This window comes from Hemitrygon akajei, chromosome 17 (genome assembly GCF_048418815.1).
Source record: "Hemitrygon akajei chromosome 17, sHemAka1.3, whole genome shotgun sequence".
Lineage (NCBI taxonomy): Eukaryota > Metazoa > Chordata > Chondrichthyes > Myliobatiformes > Dasyatidae > Hemitrygon > Hemitrygon akajei.
This window is the reverse complement of record NC_133140.1, coordinates 90,241,398-90,259,828: the sequence shown is the minus strand read 5'-3', so window position 1 is coordinate 90,259,828 and position 18,431 is coordinate 90,241,398. Positions and strand designations below refer to the sequence as shown.

The following is an 18,431-nucleotide window of genomic DNA, read 5'->3' as shown; positions in this document are numbered from 1 at the left end:
TTCTTCTCAGGGCTGAAATGGTTATCACAAGAGGACACAGGTTTAAGGTGCTGGGGAGTAGGTACAGAGGAGATGTCAGGAGTATGTTTTTTACACAGAGAGTGGTGAGTGCGTGGAATAGGCTGCCGGCAACGGTGGAGGAGGCAGATACAATAGGGTCTTTTAAGAGTCTTTTGGATAGGTACATGGAGCTTAGAAAAATAGGGTAAGCCTAGTAATTTCTAAGGTAGGGACATGCTCAGCACAGTTTTGTGGGCCAAAGGGCCTGTATCGTGCTGTAGGTTTTCTATGTTTCTAAGTTTCCCAGTAATTTTTGCTTTATTATATGCCCTCTCTTTGGCTTTTATGTGGGCTTTGACTTCTCTTGTTAGGTACAGTTGTGTCATTTTGCCTATAGAATACTTCTTTCTCTTTGGGATGTATATATCCTGTGCTTCCAGAAATTCCAGCCTTTGATGCTTTGACGTCCTCCCTGCCAGTGTTCTTTTCCAATTAATTCTGGCCAGCTCCTTTCTCATGCCTCTGTAATTCCCTGTACTCCTCTGTAAAACTGATACATCTGACTTTAGATTCTCCTTCTCAATTTTCAGGGTGAATTCGATCATGTTATGATCCCTTGCCCCTCAGGGTTCTTTTACCTTAAGCTCTCGAATTAATTCTGGTTCATTGCACAACACCCAATCCAGTATAACTGATCCCCCAGTGGGCTCAACCATGAGCTACTCTAAAAAGCCATCTCATAGGCATTCTAGAAATTCCCCCTTTTGGAATCCAGCACCAATCTGATTTTCCCAATCTACTTGCATATTGAAAACCCCATAACTATTGTAACATTTCCCTTTTGGTATGCATTTTCTACATCCTTATTATTGCTTGGGGGCCAGTATACAACTCCCATTCAGTGAGACCCTCTCTCACTGCTCCCCCTCTGTGATCTCTTGCCTCTCTCCGACTCTTCAACCACATCCTGACCCACACCCGCTACCACAGCCTTGTCTCCTTCCTGGGAATGCGTTTCCGCCGCCATCTTGTACCGCAGTGATTCCAGCTCCGGTTCCAGGCCTCCCAGTTCGGGCCTAGCAAGGATCCCAGGTACCTGCATTTTATTGACTGCTGCTCCCGCTAGATTCTCCGCGTCACGCTCACCGCCATGCGGAGATATCTACAGCCCTTGTCCCTCTCTCTGCCACCACTCTAGGCCTCGCTCTCCACCGTTCACCACGGACCTCTCCTATACCACTCTCCATCAGATTCACACCTCCAACCACCATTTCTTCTCCTTCCTCGCATCCAAGAAGGATCACAAGCACGCCCGCCTGCAGCCCACCACGACGACCACCTCCAGCTGGACCCCGACCCCTCGGACTTCGACTTCTCAGGCCTTCGGCAGACCAAAGACCCATCCACCTCTGACTCTGACCCTGACTGGAACCATGGCCTCCTGGACATGGGCACCAGGCCCTGGTGGGCCATGGACTCACTCGCTTCTGACTCGGACCTCAATTCTGGCGCCCTGCAGGCCAGAGGCTCCAACACCCCAGCTCGGACCGAGGTCCTGACTCTCTCCAGACCGGGACCGTTCTTACTGCCACTGGGTCCTACTGCTCGTCTTATTCCTCTACTACCTCCTATCCTACCTGCGACTCCCAACCTTCCCTCTACCTTTCATTCCCCCTCCTTTCCTCTGATTCCTCATCCTCCCCTAACCCTGCTCTCCCTGAACATCCCAAACCCCCTCTCTCTCCTGAGACCTCCCACTCTTTACCCTCCTCTGACCCCAGACCCAACCCTTGCTGTGTCTTCACTATCCCCTCTAACCTTCCCCCCTCTGAGGCAGAACGTTCTGTCCTTAGCAAGGGCTTCATTTTTGTTCCCCTCTGTCCACAACTCAGTGTGTTCCGTGCCCACTATGATGCTGAACTCTTCTTCCGTTGCCTACATCTCCGAGCCTACTACTTTAACAAGGATTCCCCTCCCCCTCCCATCTTCAACCCTCCTCCTTCTGGATACCCCCCCCCCCCACCCCCCGGGCCTTCTACCTGCACTCCATTTTTTCATTTCCAACTGTCGCCGAGACATCAACTGTCTCAAATTCACCACTCCTCTCTCCTGTTCCAACCACACTTCCTCTGAACGCACTGCCCTCCACTCTCTCCACACCAATCCTAACCTCACCATTAAACCCATAGACAAGGTGGTGCCGTAGTAGTCTGGCGGATGGACCACTACCTCACTGAGGTCAAATGGCAGCTCTCTGACACCTTCTCTTGCTTACCCCTGGAACAGGACCCCACCAAAAAACATCAAACCATTGTCTCCCATACCATCACTGCCCTTATCAACTCTGGAGACCTTCCATCCTCAGCCAAAAAACTCATAATTCCCACACCCCACACTGCTCAGTTTTACCTCCTCCCCAAGATCCACAAGCCTGACTGTCCCGGTAGACACATAGTTTCGGCCTGCTCCTGCCCCACCGAACTTGTATCTGCCTACCTGGACTCCATTTTGTTACCCATAGTTCAGTCCCTCCCCACCTACATCCAGGATACATCCCATGCCCTCCAGCTTTTCAATAACTTCCAGTTCCCCAGTTGCGACGGCTTCATTTTCACTATGGATGTCCAATCCTTACACACTTCCATTCCCCATCAAGAAGGCCTCAAAGCCCTCCTCTACTTTCTGGACAACAGACCTCACCAGTTCCCCACCACCACCACCACACTCCCCCGGTTGGCGGAACTGGTACTCACACTTAATATCTTCTCTTTTGGCTCTTCCCACTTTCTTCAGACCAAGGGTGTAGCTATGCTTGCCTCTTCGTTGGTTACGTGGAACAGTCTATGCTCCAAACCTATACTGGTACTGCTCCCCAACTTTTCCTTCGCTACATTGACGACTACATTGGTGCTGCTTCCTGTACCCATGCTGAGCTCATCAATTTCATCGACTTTGCCTCTAACTTCCACCCAGCCCTCAAGTTCACTTGGTCCATCTTGGACACTTCTCTCCCCTTTCTCAATCTCTCGGTCTCCATCTCTGGAGACAGACTGTCCATTGACATCTTCTATAAACCCACTGACTCTCATAACTACCTTGACTATACCTCTTCCCACCCTACCACATGCAAAAATGCTATTCCCTATTCCCAGTTCCTCCGTCTCTGCCGCATCTGCTCCCAGGATGAGGCTTTCCGTTCCAGGACATTTCGAATGTTCTCTTTCTTTAAGGATCGTGGTTTCCCTTCTGCCATCATCAATGATGCCCTCACCCGCATCTCCTCCATTTCAAGTCAAGTCACTTTTATTGTCATTTCGACCATAACTGCTGGTACAGTACATAGTAAAAATGAGATGTTTTTCAGGACCATGGTGTTACATGACACGGTACAAAAACTAGACTGAACTACGTAAAAAAAAAAACACAGAGAAAGCTACACTAGACTACAGACCTCCACAGGACTACATAAAGTGCACAAAAACAGTGCAGGCATTACAATAAATAATAAACAGGACAATAGGGCAAGGTGTCAGTCCAGGCTTTGGGTATGGAGGAGTCAGATAACTTGGGGAAAGAAACTATTACATAGTCTGGCCGTGAGAGCCCAAATGCTTCAGAGCCTTTTACCAGACGGCAGGAGGGAGAAAAGATTGTATGAGGGGTGCGTTTCCCTCACTTCGGCCCTCACCCCATCCTCCTGTGACCACAACAGGGACAGAGTTTCCCTTGTCCTCACCTACCACCCCACCAGCCTCCAGATTCAGCACATTATCCTCCGCAACTTCCACCACCTTCAACAGGACCTCACACTATGCACATCTTTCCCTCTCTACCCCTCTCCGCTTTCCACAGGGATTGCTCCCTCCGCGACTCCCTGGTCCACACGTCCCTCCCCATGGATCTCCCACCTGGCACTTATCCCTGCAAGCGGTACTTCCTTAGAAGGTTGGCGTCATTCAATGTTTGTAGTGAGATGCTGAAGATGTTCTATAGGTCAGTTGTGGAGAGCGCCCTCTTCTTTGTGGTGGCGTGTTGGGGAGGCAGCATTAAGAAGAGGGACGCCTCACGTCTTAATAAGCTGGTAAGGAAGGCGGGCTCTGTCGTGGGCAAAGTACTGGAGAGTTTAACATCGGTAGCAGAGCTATGGGTGCTGAGTAAAAAAACCCGCCAGGAGTAAGATATGTTAAAGTGCCGGGGTTAGGACTCAATGTATTTAAGTAAACTACTTAAGAACTTTTTAAAAGCTATTATTAATGCTTTTTGAGAGGGTGATTTTAGATGCATATCATATTTTTACTGAGTTAAGTATTGTATGTAATTAGTTTTGCTACAATAAGTGTATGGGACATTGGAAAAAATGTTGAATTTCCCCATGGGGATGAATAAAGTATCTATCTATCTAAGTGCTACACCTATCCCTACACCTCCTCTCTTACCACCAATCAGGGCCTCAAACAGTCCTTCCAGGTGAGGCAACACTTCACTTGTGAGTCTGTTGGGGTAATCTATTGTATCCAGTGCTGTCGGTGCAGCCTCCTTTACATCAGCGAGATCCTACACAGATTGGGGGACTGCTTCATCGCCACAACAAACAGGATCTCCCGGCTGCCAACTCTGCTTCACATTCCCATTCGGATATGTCCATACATGGCTTCCTCTGCTGCCATGATGAGGCCAAACTCAGTTTGGAGGAGCAACACCTCATATACCGTCTGGGTAGTCTCCAGCCCCTTGGCATGAACATTGAATTCTCCAACTTCCAGTAATTCCCTTCCCCCATATCAGTTTCACTCAGCCTCCTCCGTCAGCTGCCTATCACCTCCCTCATGGTTCCGCCTCCTCTACTACCCATAGTGTTTTCCCCTTACATTCCTTCTTCCCCTTTCCTGCCTATCCCCTCACCCACCCCTTGATCTTTCCCCTTACTGGTTTTTCATCTGGCACCTACCAGCCTTCCCCTTCCCACTTTTCCCCCACCTTCTTTATAAGACCCCTGCCCCCACCCTCTTCAGTCCTGATGAAGGGTCTCGGTCCGAAACGTTGACTATCTGTTTCCACGGATGCTGCCCAATCTGCTGAGTTCCTCCAGCGTGTTGTGTGTGTTGCTCCCATCAGGGTCTTTTTACGCTTTCAGTTCCCTAGCTCTACCCACAATGATCCAACAGCTTCCAACCGCAAGTCAGTTCTGTGCATCTGGTGCAGATGTGTTTATCCAGGAGACCGGAGATCTCCCAGACTTCCCACATCCCACACAAAGTACAAACTCTGCTGCTGGAGTCATCCTCACTACACTACTATGCCCCAGCAGAAGGGGAATGAACAAATAGGAATAAAATGATGAACCAGTTAGGTACTAAGTCTGTAAACGATTAACATGTCAGTGCATCTTCAGGAGAGGAACTCTTCCATTAAGGGGAAGTCCAGCTACTGAAGCAAGCTGTGTGCCTTTGGCTGGTTCTGAAGGCAAATTCCACCTCTGGAAGGGAAATTACCCAGGAAAGAGTGAATCACAAACATAAGAGGTTGTGCAGATACTGGAAATCTGGAGCAACATACAGAAAATGCTACAGGAACTCAGGCCGCATGTACAAAAATGAATAAAGTCAGCATTTCAGTCAAGCCCCTTCATAAGGGCTGAAATGTAAGGGGAATGAAACTGAAATTAAGAAGATGGAGGGAGAGGAAGAAGGATAATTTGACAGGTGGTGATGAAGTGAGAAGCTGGGTGGTGGTAGATGAGACCTTAGATATAAATAAAAAATTAAGGGCTGGTGAAGAACGAATCTTATAGGAGAGAAGAGCAGACCATAGGAGAAGGGGAAAGAGGAGGGGCACCTAGGGGGAGGTGATAGGTGGGTGAGAAGGGGTAAGAGGGAAGTCACAATGGGGAATGGTAACCGAAGGGGAGGGCAAGGAATTACTGGAAATGAGAGAAATCGATGTTCATGCTATCAGGTAGCCTTACCCAGATGGAATACAAGATGTTGCACCTCCCATCTGAAAATGGCCTCGTTGTGGCAATAGAGGATGCCATGAACTGACGTGTTGAAATAGGAATAGGAAGCCAATTGAAATGCATGGCCACCAAGAAATCCTGCGTTTTGTGGTGGACTGTGCAGAGGTGCATGATGAAGCAGTCTTCCAATCTACATCAGGTCTCACCAGTGGACAGCAGGCTGCACCAGGATACAACTGATCACCAGATACCACTGATTGCCCTAACAGACTTGCACATAAGGTGTCACCTCAGCTGAAGGATTGTTTGGGCCCATGAAAAGTGGTGAGGGACAAGGTGAAAGAGCAGACATAACACTCGTCTTGTATGCAGGGATAAGTGCCAGGAGGGAGATCACTGGGCAGGGACAAGTGACAAGGGAGTCACAGAGAGAGTGAACCTTTTAGAATGTGGAGAGTGAGGTGAAGGAAAGATGTGCTTAGTGGCAAGATCCCGTTGTACATGGCAGAAGTTACGGAGAATGATGTGCTAAATACAGAGATGTTAGGGTTGTTGAATTAGCCAATAGGATTTGTCTTGTTAACATATTTTTTCGAGAGAGCACAAGGAAAGGACAGGGTAGCCATGTTTCTTGAGTGAGCCGGGTGGAAGGAGGAGAAAGAAGGAAAACAGAAATGGACAACAAACATAGCAGAAGAACATGGTGATACACTCACAAAATCCACATGGAAGGACAGATACTGATGTTGGGAAATCCTCATGCAGACTTTGGTCTCATGGAGATCGTGCAGATAACTCTTAGTTAGTTAGCACATGACATTGGAGAAAGTTTGACACCTTTTTCCTTGGACATTGTGTGGATATTTATTTACGTATCGCTTGGACTGGTTTTTCAGCGCAGAACTGTTTTGGTATCATGAGTAAATAAAGTGAAGCAAAGTAGATTGATTATGCAAAAATGAGCTCCAATGTTTATGTGCACGATTTAGACTGACTGACCTTTTTTTTTGTTTGTTATTTAAAATATTTTGCACAGGTACAATTTTAATTGGTTTATACTGGTTTGAGCTAAATAATTTCTTCCTGGCAAATGGTAAATTTGCATGGGTTGGTCAGTTTTTATACAAGTAATAGTCTTACTTTCCCTTAAAGGAACATTCAAACCTTTATGTTCTTGTGTTTACCCAAATTATATCCACCCTAGACCTGTATATTTATTGGAAATGGTCTTTTCATCATTATTCCCATGTATTGTAGTTTTGTTGCTGTTAGTTTGTATTCACTTTTATAGGTAACTCATTTTCAGCCTACCGTTAGAGGGTTACACTTAATCAATCAATATATTTACAATATTACTGAGATATTAAATACACAGCAGTAGACATCACTGCTTGGCCCACTTTCCCAGTTTATCTGGATCCCATTTCAAAGATTTTCTCTTTGAAGTGACAGAGGATGAGAGACAACTTCACAGAAATGTATAAGACTATGAGAAGCATAGAAAGAGTAGACAACCAGTCTGTTTTTCCACCAGCCAATACTAGAGGACATATGTTTAAAATGGGGTGGGTGGAAGTTTCAGGGAGATGTCAGAGGTAGTTCAGAGAGAAAGTGGTAGATGCCTCGAACATGCTGGTGGGGGGGGGGGAGAGAGAGTGGTAGACAATAGGGATGTTCAAGTGTCTCTTAGATAGACACATGGACATAAGAAAAATGGAAGGTTAAGAGCTGTGTGGAAGACCATGAGATGTAGGAGCAGAATTAGGCTATTTGGTCAATTGAGTCTGCTCTGCCATTTCATCATAGCCAATCCAATTTTCCTCTCAGCCCCAGTCTCCATCCTTATCCCCATATCCCTTCAAGCCCTAACCAATCAAGAATCTATCAACCTCTGCCATAAATATACATAAAGACTTGGCCTCCACAGCTGCCTGTGGCAACAAATTCCACAGATTCACCACACTCTGGCTAAATAAATTCCTCCTCATCTCTGTTTTAAAAGGATGCCCCTCTATTCCAAGGCTGTGTCCTCTTGTTTTAGACTCTCCCACCACAAGAAACATCCTGTCCACATCCACTCTATCAAGGCCTTTCTCCATTCAATAAGTTTCAATGAGGTCACCCCTCATTCTTCTGAATTCCAGTGAAAACAGGCCCAGAGAAGGGAAGGGAAGAGTTAGTTTGATCATGGAGTAGGTTTATATAGATCAGTATAACATCTTAGACCAAAGGTCCCATACTGTGCTATATTATCTATGTCTGTATCCTTCTTCACTGTCTACTCTGCTAACAAACTTGGTGCCATCTACAAACTTATCACATTGTTTGCTACATTCTCATGCAAATCGGTGACAAACAACAATGGACCCAGCACAGATCCCTGTGGCACACCACTCCAATCCGAATCCCCAATCCAACCTTCCACTATCATCCTATGTCTACTTCCACCAAGCCTTGAATTGGTCAGCTCAACCTGGATCCTCAATCATGTAACCTTGTAGACTAGCCTACCACGAGGCCTTGCTGGTCCATCCAGACAACATTGATTATCTGGTCGTCAATAACTTCCTTTATTAACTTTTCACAAAATTCAGTCAAGTTTATGAGACACGATTTCCCACACACAAAGCCATGCTGACTGTCTCTAATCAGTCCTTACTTTTCTGAGGAATGGCCACAGAATCAAGAGAAGTCCATTTGGGACAAAGTTGAGGAGGAATTTCTTTAGCCAGAGGGTGGTGAATCTGTGGAATTCATTGCCACAGATAGCTGTGAAGGCCATGTCATTTGATATATTTAAACCAGAGGTTAATAGGTTCCTGATTAATAAAGGTGTTAAAAGTTACTGGGAGAAGGCTGAAGCCTCTCCGGACTCTGGATTGGGGATTACCAAATGTTATGTGGTTTTTCTTGTGTGGTCTGTTTTGTGCTTTTTCGTGATATCATTCCGGAGAATGTTGTCTCATTTTTTAACTGCATTGTACTTGTGGTTTATAAATGACAATAAACTGAATCTGAATGGGGTTGAGAGGTATAATAAATCAGCCATGATGGAATGATGGAACAGACTCGATGGGCCAAATGGCCTAATTTGCTTGTATGTCTTATAGTCTTATTGCTAAGGTACTGATACGTCATGTCCCTCAGAATTCCCTCCAGTAAATTAATGTTAGGCTCATTGTAATGCAAGTCCTTCCTACAATGTACTGAGTAGTCTGTCTTTTTCCCATTAGCTGGCATGATCCTGGGTCGGATTCTGGTGGTACCTCCCAGTGTCTGAGGACAATCACTGGGAAACACTCTCAAAACTCTCACAACACAAGCTTCCAGGAATTCCAGATTTTTAATAAATCATCAGAGCATACCTGGCACACGGGCCCCACGTAAAGGGTTTGACAGAGCCATTCCTATCTCTGTCATTCCATAGCGCTCCAGTAACATGTGGCCAGTGATTTCTTTCCACTTCTCCAAGATAGGCTGTGGAAGAGCAGCAGATCCTGACACCATTAATCTAAAAAAATCACAGTTAACAATAAGTATACAGCATAACTCAGTGAGTCAATGTGGCTAGACAGCTAGCAGTATGGATAAGAAGTTGCTTTTCAGACCAGAATGTGAGGTACAATGGTTATCCAAACGCTTCACTGTTAGATTTTACAGATAGGACTTCATCTTCTGATCCACTGCCTCTGAAATATCCTCCTTCTTCCTGAGATGTGTCTTCCCGTCTGCCATGGTGCATGGAGATCTCAGCCACATCTCCTCTATTTCCTGCAGACCTGTTCTCACCCCTCCCCTGTACAGTACAAAGATAGAACCCCCCCCCCAGCATTCATTTATCTGCTCTCACCCCTCCCCTGGACAGTACAAAGATAGAACTCCCCCAGCATTCGTATATCTGTTCTCACCCCTCCCATGGACAGTACAATGATAGAACTCCTCCACTTTCATATATCTGCTCTTCACCCCTCCTCTGGACAGTACAAAGATAGAACCCCCCACCCCCACTTTCACATATCTGCTCTCACCCCTCCCTTGGACAGTACAAAGATAGAACTCCCCCAACATTCACATATTATCTGCTCTCATATAGGAATATAGGGTAGCAAGAAAGGAGCTTAAGAAGGGGCTGAGAAGAGCAAGAAGGGGGCATGAGAAGGCCTTGGCGAGTAGGGTAAAGGAAAACCCCAAGGCATTCTTCAATTATGTGAAGAACAAAAGGATGACAGGAGTGAAAGTAGGACCGATTAGAGATAAAAGTGGGAAGATGTGCCTGGAGGCTGTGGAAGTGAGCGAGGTCCTCAATGAATACTTCTCTTCGGTATTCACCACTGAGAGGGAACTTGATGATGGTGAGGACAATATGAGTGAGGTTGATGTTCTGGAGCATGTTGATATTAAGGGAGAGGAGGTGTTGGAGTTGTTAAAATACATTAGGACGGATAAGTCCCCGGGGCCTGACGGAATATTCCCCAGGCTGCTCCACGAGGCAAGGGAAGAGATTGCTGAACCTCTGGCTAGGATCTTTATGTCCTCATTGTCCACGGGAATAGTACCGGAGGATTGGAGGGAGGCAAATGTTGTCCCCTTGTTCAAAAAAGGTAGTAGGGATAGTCCAGGTAATTATAGACCAGTGAGCCTTACGTCTGTGGTGGGAAAGCTGTTGGAAAAGATTCTTAGAGATAGGATCTATGGGCATTTAGAGAATCATGGTCTGATCAGGGACAGTCAGCATGGCTTTGTGAAGGGCAGATCGTGCCTAACAAGCCTGATAGTGTTCTTTGAGCAGGTGACCAGGCATATAGATGAGGGTAGTGCAGTGGATGTGATCTACATGGATTTTAGTAAGGTATTTGACAAGGTTCCACACGGTAGACTTATTCAGAAAGTCAGAAGGTATGGGATCCAGGGAAGTTTGGCCAGGTGGATTTAGAATTGGCTTGCCTGCAGAAGACAGAGGGTCGTGGTGGAGGGAGTACATTCAGATTGGGGGGTTGTGACTAGTGGTGTCTCACAAGGATCTGTTCTAGGACCTCTACTTTTTGTGATTTTTATTAACAACCTGGATGTGGGGGTAGAAGGGTGGGTTGGCAAGTTTGCAGACGACACTAAGGTTGGTGGTGGTGTAGATAGTGTAGAGGATTGTCGAAGATTGCAGAGAGACATTGATAGGATGCAGAAGTGGGCTGAGAAGTGGCAGATGGAGTTCAACCCGGAGAAGTGTGAGGTGGTACACTTTAGAAGGACAAACTCCAAGGCAGAGTACAAAGTAAATGGCAGGATACTTGGTAGTGTGGAGGAGCAGAGGGATCTGGGGGTACATGTCCACAGATCCCTGAAAGTTGCCTCACAAGTAGATAGGGTAGATAAGAAAGCTTATGGGGTGTTAGCTTTCATAAGTCAAAGGATAGAGTTTAAGAGATGCGATGTAATGATGCAGCTCTATAAAACTCTGGTTAGGCCACACTTGGAGTACTGTGTCTAGTTCTGGTCGGCTATATAGTTCCTAGTATAGGAAGGATGTGGAAGCATTGGAAAGGGTACAGAGGAGATTTACCAGGACGCTGCCTGGTTTAGAGAGTATGGATTATGATCAGAGATTAAGGGACCTAGGGCTTTACTCTTTGGAGAGGAGGAGGATGAGAGGAGACATGATAGAGGTGTCCAAGATATTAAGAGGAATAGACAGAGTGGACAGCCAGCGCCTCTTCCCCAGGGCATCACTGCTCAGTACAAGAGGACATAGCTTTAAGGTAAGGGGAGGGAAGTTCAAGGGGGATATTAGAGGAACGTTTTTCACTCAGAGAGTGGTTGGTGCGTGGAATGCACTGCCTGAGTCAGTGGTGGAGGCAGATACACTAGTGAAGTTTAAGAGACTACTAGACAGGTATATGGAGGAATTTAAGGTGGGGGGTTATATGGGAGGCAGGTTTGAGGGTCGGCTGAAGGACCTGTAATGTGCTGTACTATTCTATGTTCTATGTTCTAATACAAGATAGAACCTCCCCACCCCCCAGCATTCACATATCTGCTCTCACTCCTCCCCTGGACCCTGGACAGTACAAAGATAGAACTCCCAACACTTACAGATTATCTGCTCTCTCACCTCCCCTGGACAGTACAAAGATAGAACTCCCACGGCACTCACATCTGCTCTCACCCCTCCCCTGACAAAACAAAGACAGAACTTCCCTGGCACTAACATATATCAAGATGTCGCCGGTGAACAACAGTGACATTCTGTGGGCTACATACAATACTTCTACATATACTTCCTTTGAATTACTCTCACTGCAACCTGTAGCATGCAACTTCCCTTTAAGCAGTGTATTTTTGAACTGACTTAATGAACTACAGATTTCACGATCTTCTAAAGGACTAGGCGGACTGAACTCTCAAGCAAACGGGTATGGCACCTTTCAGCAGACAAAGATTCATCGCCATGGCTGGAAGTGAGGAAGGAGGGGGAGCTCCAAGCTAGGCTGAAACACAGAGGAATGAGACCTCTCCACCCAGCCTCTTGATAGCAAATACAGAGTCATTGGAGAATAAAACTGAGGACCTGACGGCAAGTTTGCTTTATAATAAGACCATAAGATATAGGAGCAGAATTAGGCCATTTGAGTCTGCTCTGCCATTTCACCGTGGCTGATCCATTTTTCCTCTCAACCCCAATCACCTGCCTTCCCACATATCCCTTTATGCCCTGACCAATCAAGAATCTATCACCTTCTGCCTTAAATATACATAAAGACTTCACCTCCACAGCTGTCTGTGCAACAAATTCCACAGATTCACCACTCTCTGTCTAAAAAAAATTACTCCCCATCTCCTTTCTAAAAGTATGTCCCTCTATTCTGAGGCTGTGTCCTCGAGTCATAGAATCTCCTACCATAGGAAACATCCTCTTCACATCCACTCTATCAAGGCTTTTCACCATTTGATAGGTTTCAATTAGGTCACCCCTCATTCTTCTTAATGCTACTGAGAGTGAGTAAATGGGATAGACTGGGAATAGATCTAGCAGCTCAAGACTGGGTATCTATGAGGCACTGTGGGCCATCAGCAGCAGCAGAATTGTACTCAATTGCAATCTGTAACCTCATGGCCTGGCACATCCCCTACTTTAACATTACCACTAGGCTAGGGGATCAACCCTGGTTCAATGAAGAGTGCAAGAGGGCATGCAAAGAACAACACCAGGCATATCTCAATGAGGCGTCACCTTGGTGAAGCCACAGTATAGGACTACTTGCATGCCAAACACCATAAGCAGCAAGTAACAGACAGAGCTAAGTGGTCCCACAACCAACAGATCAGATCTAAGCTCTGTAGTCCTGCCACATCCAGCTGTAAATGATGGTGAGCAATCAAACAACTCACTGGAGGAGGAGGCTCCACAAATATCCCCATCCTCAATGATAGAGGAGCCCAGCACACCTGTACAAAAGATGAGGCAGAGCCATTTGCAACAATCTTCAGTCAGAAGTGCCAAGTAGATGATCCAGCTCAGCCTCCTCCATAAGTCCCCAGCATCCCAGATGTCAGTATGCAGTCAATCCGATTCACTCCACGTGATATCAAGAAATGGCTGAAAGCACTGGATACTGCGAAGGCTATGGGCCCAGACAAAATCCCGGCAATAGTCCTGAAGACTTGTGCTCCAGAACTTGCCATGCCACTAGCCAAGCTGTTCCAGTACAGCTATAACACTGGCATCTACCCAGCAATGTGGGAAATTGCCCAGGTACATCCTGTACACAAGAAACAGGACAAGTCCAACCCAGCCAATTACTGTCCTATCAGCCTACTCTCAATCATCAGCAAAGTAATGGAAAGGGTCATCAACAGTGCTATCATGCAGCACCTACTCAGTAATGACCTACTTATGGATGCCCAGTTTGGGTTCCATCAAGGCCACTCAGCTCCTGATCTCATCATCGCTTGGTCCAAACATTGACGAAGAGCTAAATACCAGAGGTGAGGTGAGAGTGATAGCCCTCAACATCAAGGCAGCATTTGACTGAGTATGCCATCAAGGTGCCCCAGCTAAAATGGAGTCAATGGGAATTAGGGGGAAAACCCTCCGCTAGTTGGAATCATACCTGACACAAAGGAAGATGGTTGTGGTGGTTGGAGGTCAATCATTTCATCCTCAGGACATCACTGCAGGAGTTCCTCAGGGAAGTGTCCTAGGACCAACCATCTTCAGCTGCTTCATCAATGTCCTTCCTTCCGTCATAAGGTCAGAAGTGGGGATGTTCACAGATGACTGCACAATGTTCTGTATCATTCATGTCTCCTCAGATCATGAAGCTGTTCATCCCCAAGTGCAGCAGGACCTGGACAATATCCAGGCTTGGGCTGACAAGTGGCAAGTAACATTTGGTCCACGCAAGTGCCACACATTGACCAACTCCAACAAGAGAGGCTCTAGTCATCGCCCTTTGACATTCAGTGGCATTGCCTTCACTGAATCCCCTTCTATCAACATCCTGGGGGTTACCATTGACGGTAAACTGAACTGGTCTAGCCATATAAACACTGTGGCTACCTGAGCAGGTCAAAGATGAGGAATCCTGCAATGTGTAACTCACCTCCTGACTCCCCAAAGCCTGTCCACTATTTACAAGGCTCAGGTCAGAAGTGTACGGGAATACTCACCACTCGCCTAGATGAGTACGGCTCCATCAACACTCAAGACGCTTGACACCATCCAGTACAAGGCAGCCAACTTGATTGGTACCCCTTCCTGAAGCATCTAATCCCTCTAAATTGTTAGTGTGTTAGGGTCGAGGAATAGGAAAACAGAAATAAGTCAAGGAAGTCCTGCTGTTCAGGAGGATTTAAACTAATGTGGCAGGGGGATGGGAACAAGTGCAGAGAGACAGAGGGGTGTAAAATGAGGGTAGAAGCAAAAGGTAGTAAGGTGAAAAGTAAACGTGGCAGGCAGGCAAATCCAGGGCAAAAAGGGCCACTTTTCAACATAATTGTATAAGGGCTATGAGTGTTGTAAAAACAAGCCTGAAGGTTTTGTGTGTCAATGTGAGGAGCATTCGTAACAAGGTGAATGAATTGAATGTGCAGATAGTTATTAATGAATATGATATACTTGGGATCACAGACATGGCTCCAGGGTGACCAAGGATGGGAGCTCAACATCCAGGGATATTCAATATTCAGGAGGGATAGACAGGAAAGAAAAGGAGGTGGGGTAGCGTTGCTGGTTAGAGAGGAGATTAACGCAATAGAAAGGAAGGACATTAGCCTGGAGGATGTGGAATCGATATGGGTAGATCTGCATAACACTAAGGGGCAGAAAATGCTGGTGGGAGTTGTGTACAGGCCACCTAATAGTAGTAGTGAGGTTGGGGATGGCATTAAACAGGAAATTAGAAATGCGTGCAATAAAGGAACAGCAGTTATAATGGGTGACTTCAATCTACATATAGATTGGGTGAACCAAATTGGTAAGAGGATTTCTTGGAATGTATGCGGGATGGTTTTCTGAACCAACATGTTGAGGAACCAACTAGAGAGCAGGCCATTCTCAGCTGGGTATTGAGCAATGAGGAAGGGTTAGTTAGCAATCTTGTCGTGAGAGGCCCCTTGGGTAAGAGTGACCATAATATGGTGGAATTCTTCATTAAGATGGAGAGTGACATAGTTAATTCAGAAACAAAGGTTCTGAACTTAAAGAAGGGTAACTTTGAAGGTATGAGACGTGAATTAGCTAAGATAGACTGGCAAATGATACTTAAAGGGTTGACGGTGGATAATCAATGGCAAGCATTTAAAGATCGCATGGATAAACTACAACAATTGTTCATCCCAGTTTGGCAAAAGAATAAACCAGGGAAGGTAGTGCACCTGTGGCTGACAAGGGGAATTAGGGATAGTATCAAGTCCAAAGAAGAAACATACAAATTAACCAGAAAAAGCAGCACACCTGAGGACTGGGAGAAATTCAGATTCCAGCAGAGGAGGACAAAGGGCTTAATTAGGAAAGGGAAAAAAGATTATGAGAGAAAGCTGGCAGGGAACATTAAAAACTGACTGTAAAAGCTTTTATAGATATGTGAAAAGACAAAGATTGGTTAAGACAAATGTAGGTCCCTTACAGTCAGAAACAGGTGAATTGATCATGGGGAACAAGGACATGGCAGACCAATTGAATAACTACTTTGGTTCTGTCTTCACTAAGGAGGACATAAATAATCTTCCGGAAGCAGTAGGGGACCGAGGGTCTAGTGAGATGGAGGAACTGAGGGAAATACATGTTAGTAGGGAAGTGGTGTTAGGTAAATTGAAGGGATTAAAAGCAGATAAATCCCCAGGGCCAGATGGTCTGCATCCCATAGTGCTTAAGGAAGTAGCCCAAAATGTGGGAAGTAGCTGTGAGGAGGATACAACGAGGATGCAGGGTGACTTGGATAGGTTAGGTGAGTGGGCAAATTCATGGCAGATGCAATTTAATGTGGATAAATGTGAGGTTATCCACTTGGTGGCAAGAACAGGAAAACAGATTATTATCTGAATGGTGGCCGATTAGGAAAAGGGGAGGTGCAACGAGACCTGGGTGTCATTGTACACCAGTCATTGAAAGTGGGCATGCAGGTACAGCAGGCGGTGAAAAAGGCGAATGGTATGTTGGCATTCATAGCAAGAGGATTCGAGTACAGGAGCAGGGAGGTTCTACTGCAGTTCTACAAGGCCTTGGTGAGACCACACCTGGAGTATTGTGTGCAGTTATGGTCCCCTAATTTGAGGAAACACATTCTTGAGGGAGTACAAAGAAGGTTTACCAGATTGATTCCTGGGATGGCAGGACTTTCATATGAAGAAAGACTGCATCAACTGGGCTTATTTATACTCACTGGAATTTAGAAGATTGAGGGGGGATCTTATTGAAACGTATAAAATTCTAAAGGGATTGGACAGGCTAGATGCAGGAAGATTGTTTCTGATGTTGGGGAAGTCCAGGACGAGGGGTCACAGTTTAAGGATAAAGGGGAAGCCTTTTAGGTCCGAGATGAGGAAAAACTTCTTCACACAGAGAGTAGTGAACCTGTGGAATTCTCTGCCACAGGAAACAGTTGAGGCCAGTTCATTGGCTATATTTAAGAGGGAGTTAGATATGGCCCTTGTGGTTAAAGGGATCAGGGGGTATGGAGAGAAGGCAGGTACAGGGTTCTGAGTTGGATAATCAGCCATGATCATACTGAATGGCGGTGCAGGCTCAAAGGGCCGAATGGCCTACTCCTGCACCTATTTTCTGTGTTTCTATGTTAAAACAGCCCAAGAGCTGCCAGACGTTCCTCATACGGTAACCCTTTCACTCCTGGAACCATTCTCGGGAATCTTCTTTGAACTCTCTCAATGTCAGTATATCCTTTCTTCTTTTTTATACTTTATTATTATTGTTTTGCCAATTACAGAATGAACAGGATAAAAACAAACAGACAGACAGGGTCATCATAAGTGTAGTAAAATCTGTATCTTATAATACAAAAAATTAACAAAGAAATGGGTTACATTGCTGTATCAAGGTTAACCAAACTCTTATGTCCATAATTGTCCTTCAAAGTCTCAGGGAACCTTAAGATCCATGAGTTTAAAGTCCATTCTGCAGGTTCCCTCATAGGAAGAAATAAAACAAAATTCTTCAAACCAAATAAATGTACAGTGAAGAAGTCATTTCAGGTTCAAATAAAATGTCCAATTTTCCCAGTATCTTTCAAATTTTTTAGTGGCATGTCTTGGAGAGAAAGTCAATCGTTCCATAACATAAGTTTCTTGAAATATTTCTATCCATTCCAGGACTGTAGGAGACTCTTTGCTTATCCATTTCCTGGTAATCACTTTCTTACTGGCTGCTAGTAGTATTTGTAACAAATATCTTTAATACTTTTTGAGCCCATTTGGTACATTACTCAAATAAAAAACGTTGAAGTCAAAAGTAATCTCTGGGCTGATTATTGACCTTATGTCTGTTACCACATCTAACCAATAAGACAAAATCTTTGGACACTCCCAGAAAATATGAAAATGATCAGCCAACATATTATCACACATTCTCAAACATTGACCTTGTTCAGGTCTGTTATTTTGTAACTTCTTTATTTTTGGCGTTATGAAAAATCTTAAGCTATTCTTCCAGGTGAATTCCCTCCACAGACCAGAGCTTGAAGTAGTTGAATGGGTTCTGCATATGTTTAACCAATCACCTTCTGTCAATTTTATGTTGGCTTCTTTCTCCCATTTTGATTTAATATACATTGTGGAGAGACCAATTAGATTGTAAAATCGAGTAAATCCGGGTTATCAGTTTCTTTTTAATATTACCTTTATACACATCAATGAATATCCTTTCTAAAATAAGGAGCCCAAAACTGCACACAATACTCCAAGTGTGGTCTCACGAGTGCCTTATAAAGGCTCAACATCACATCCTTGCTCTTATATTCTATACCTC

General features: G+C 45.3%; 1 protein-coding gene across 3 annotated transcripts in view; it reads right to left on the bottom strand.

Moving 5' to 3' along the window:
* The window catches only part of acsf3 (acyl-CoA synthetase family member 3), a 143,613-nt gene that overhangs the window by 62,271 nt on the left and 62,911 nt on the right, over positions 1-18,431 (bottom strand). For all 3 annotated transcript variants that reach the window (XM_073070528.1, XM_073070527.1, XM_073070526.1), the window contains exon 4: positions 9,322-9,467. In XM_073070528.1, coding sequence (XP_072926629.1) covers positions 9,322-9,467 — 146 coding nt within the window. The remainder of the gene's footprint in view (positions 1-9,321; positions 9,468-18,431) is intronic.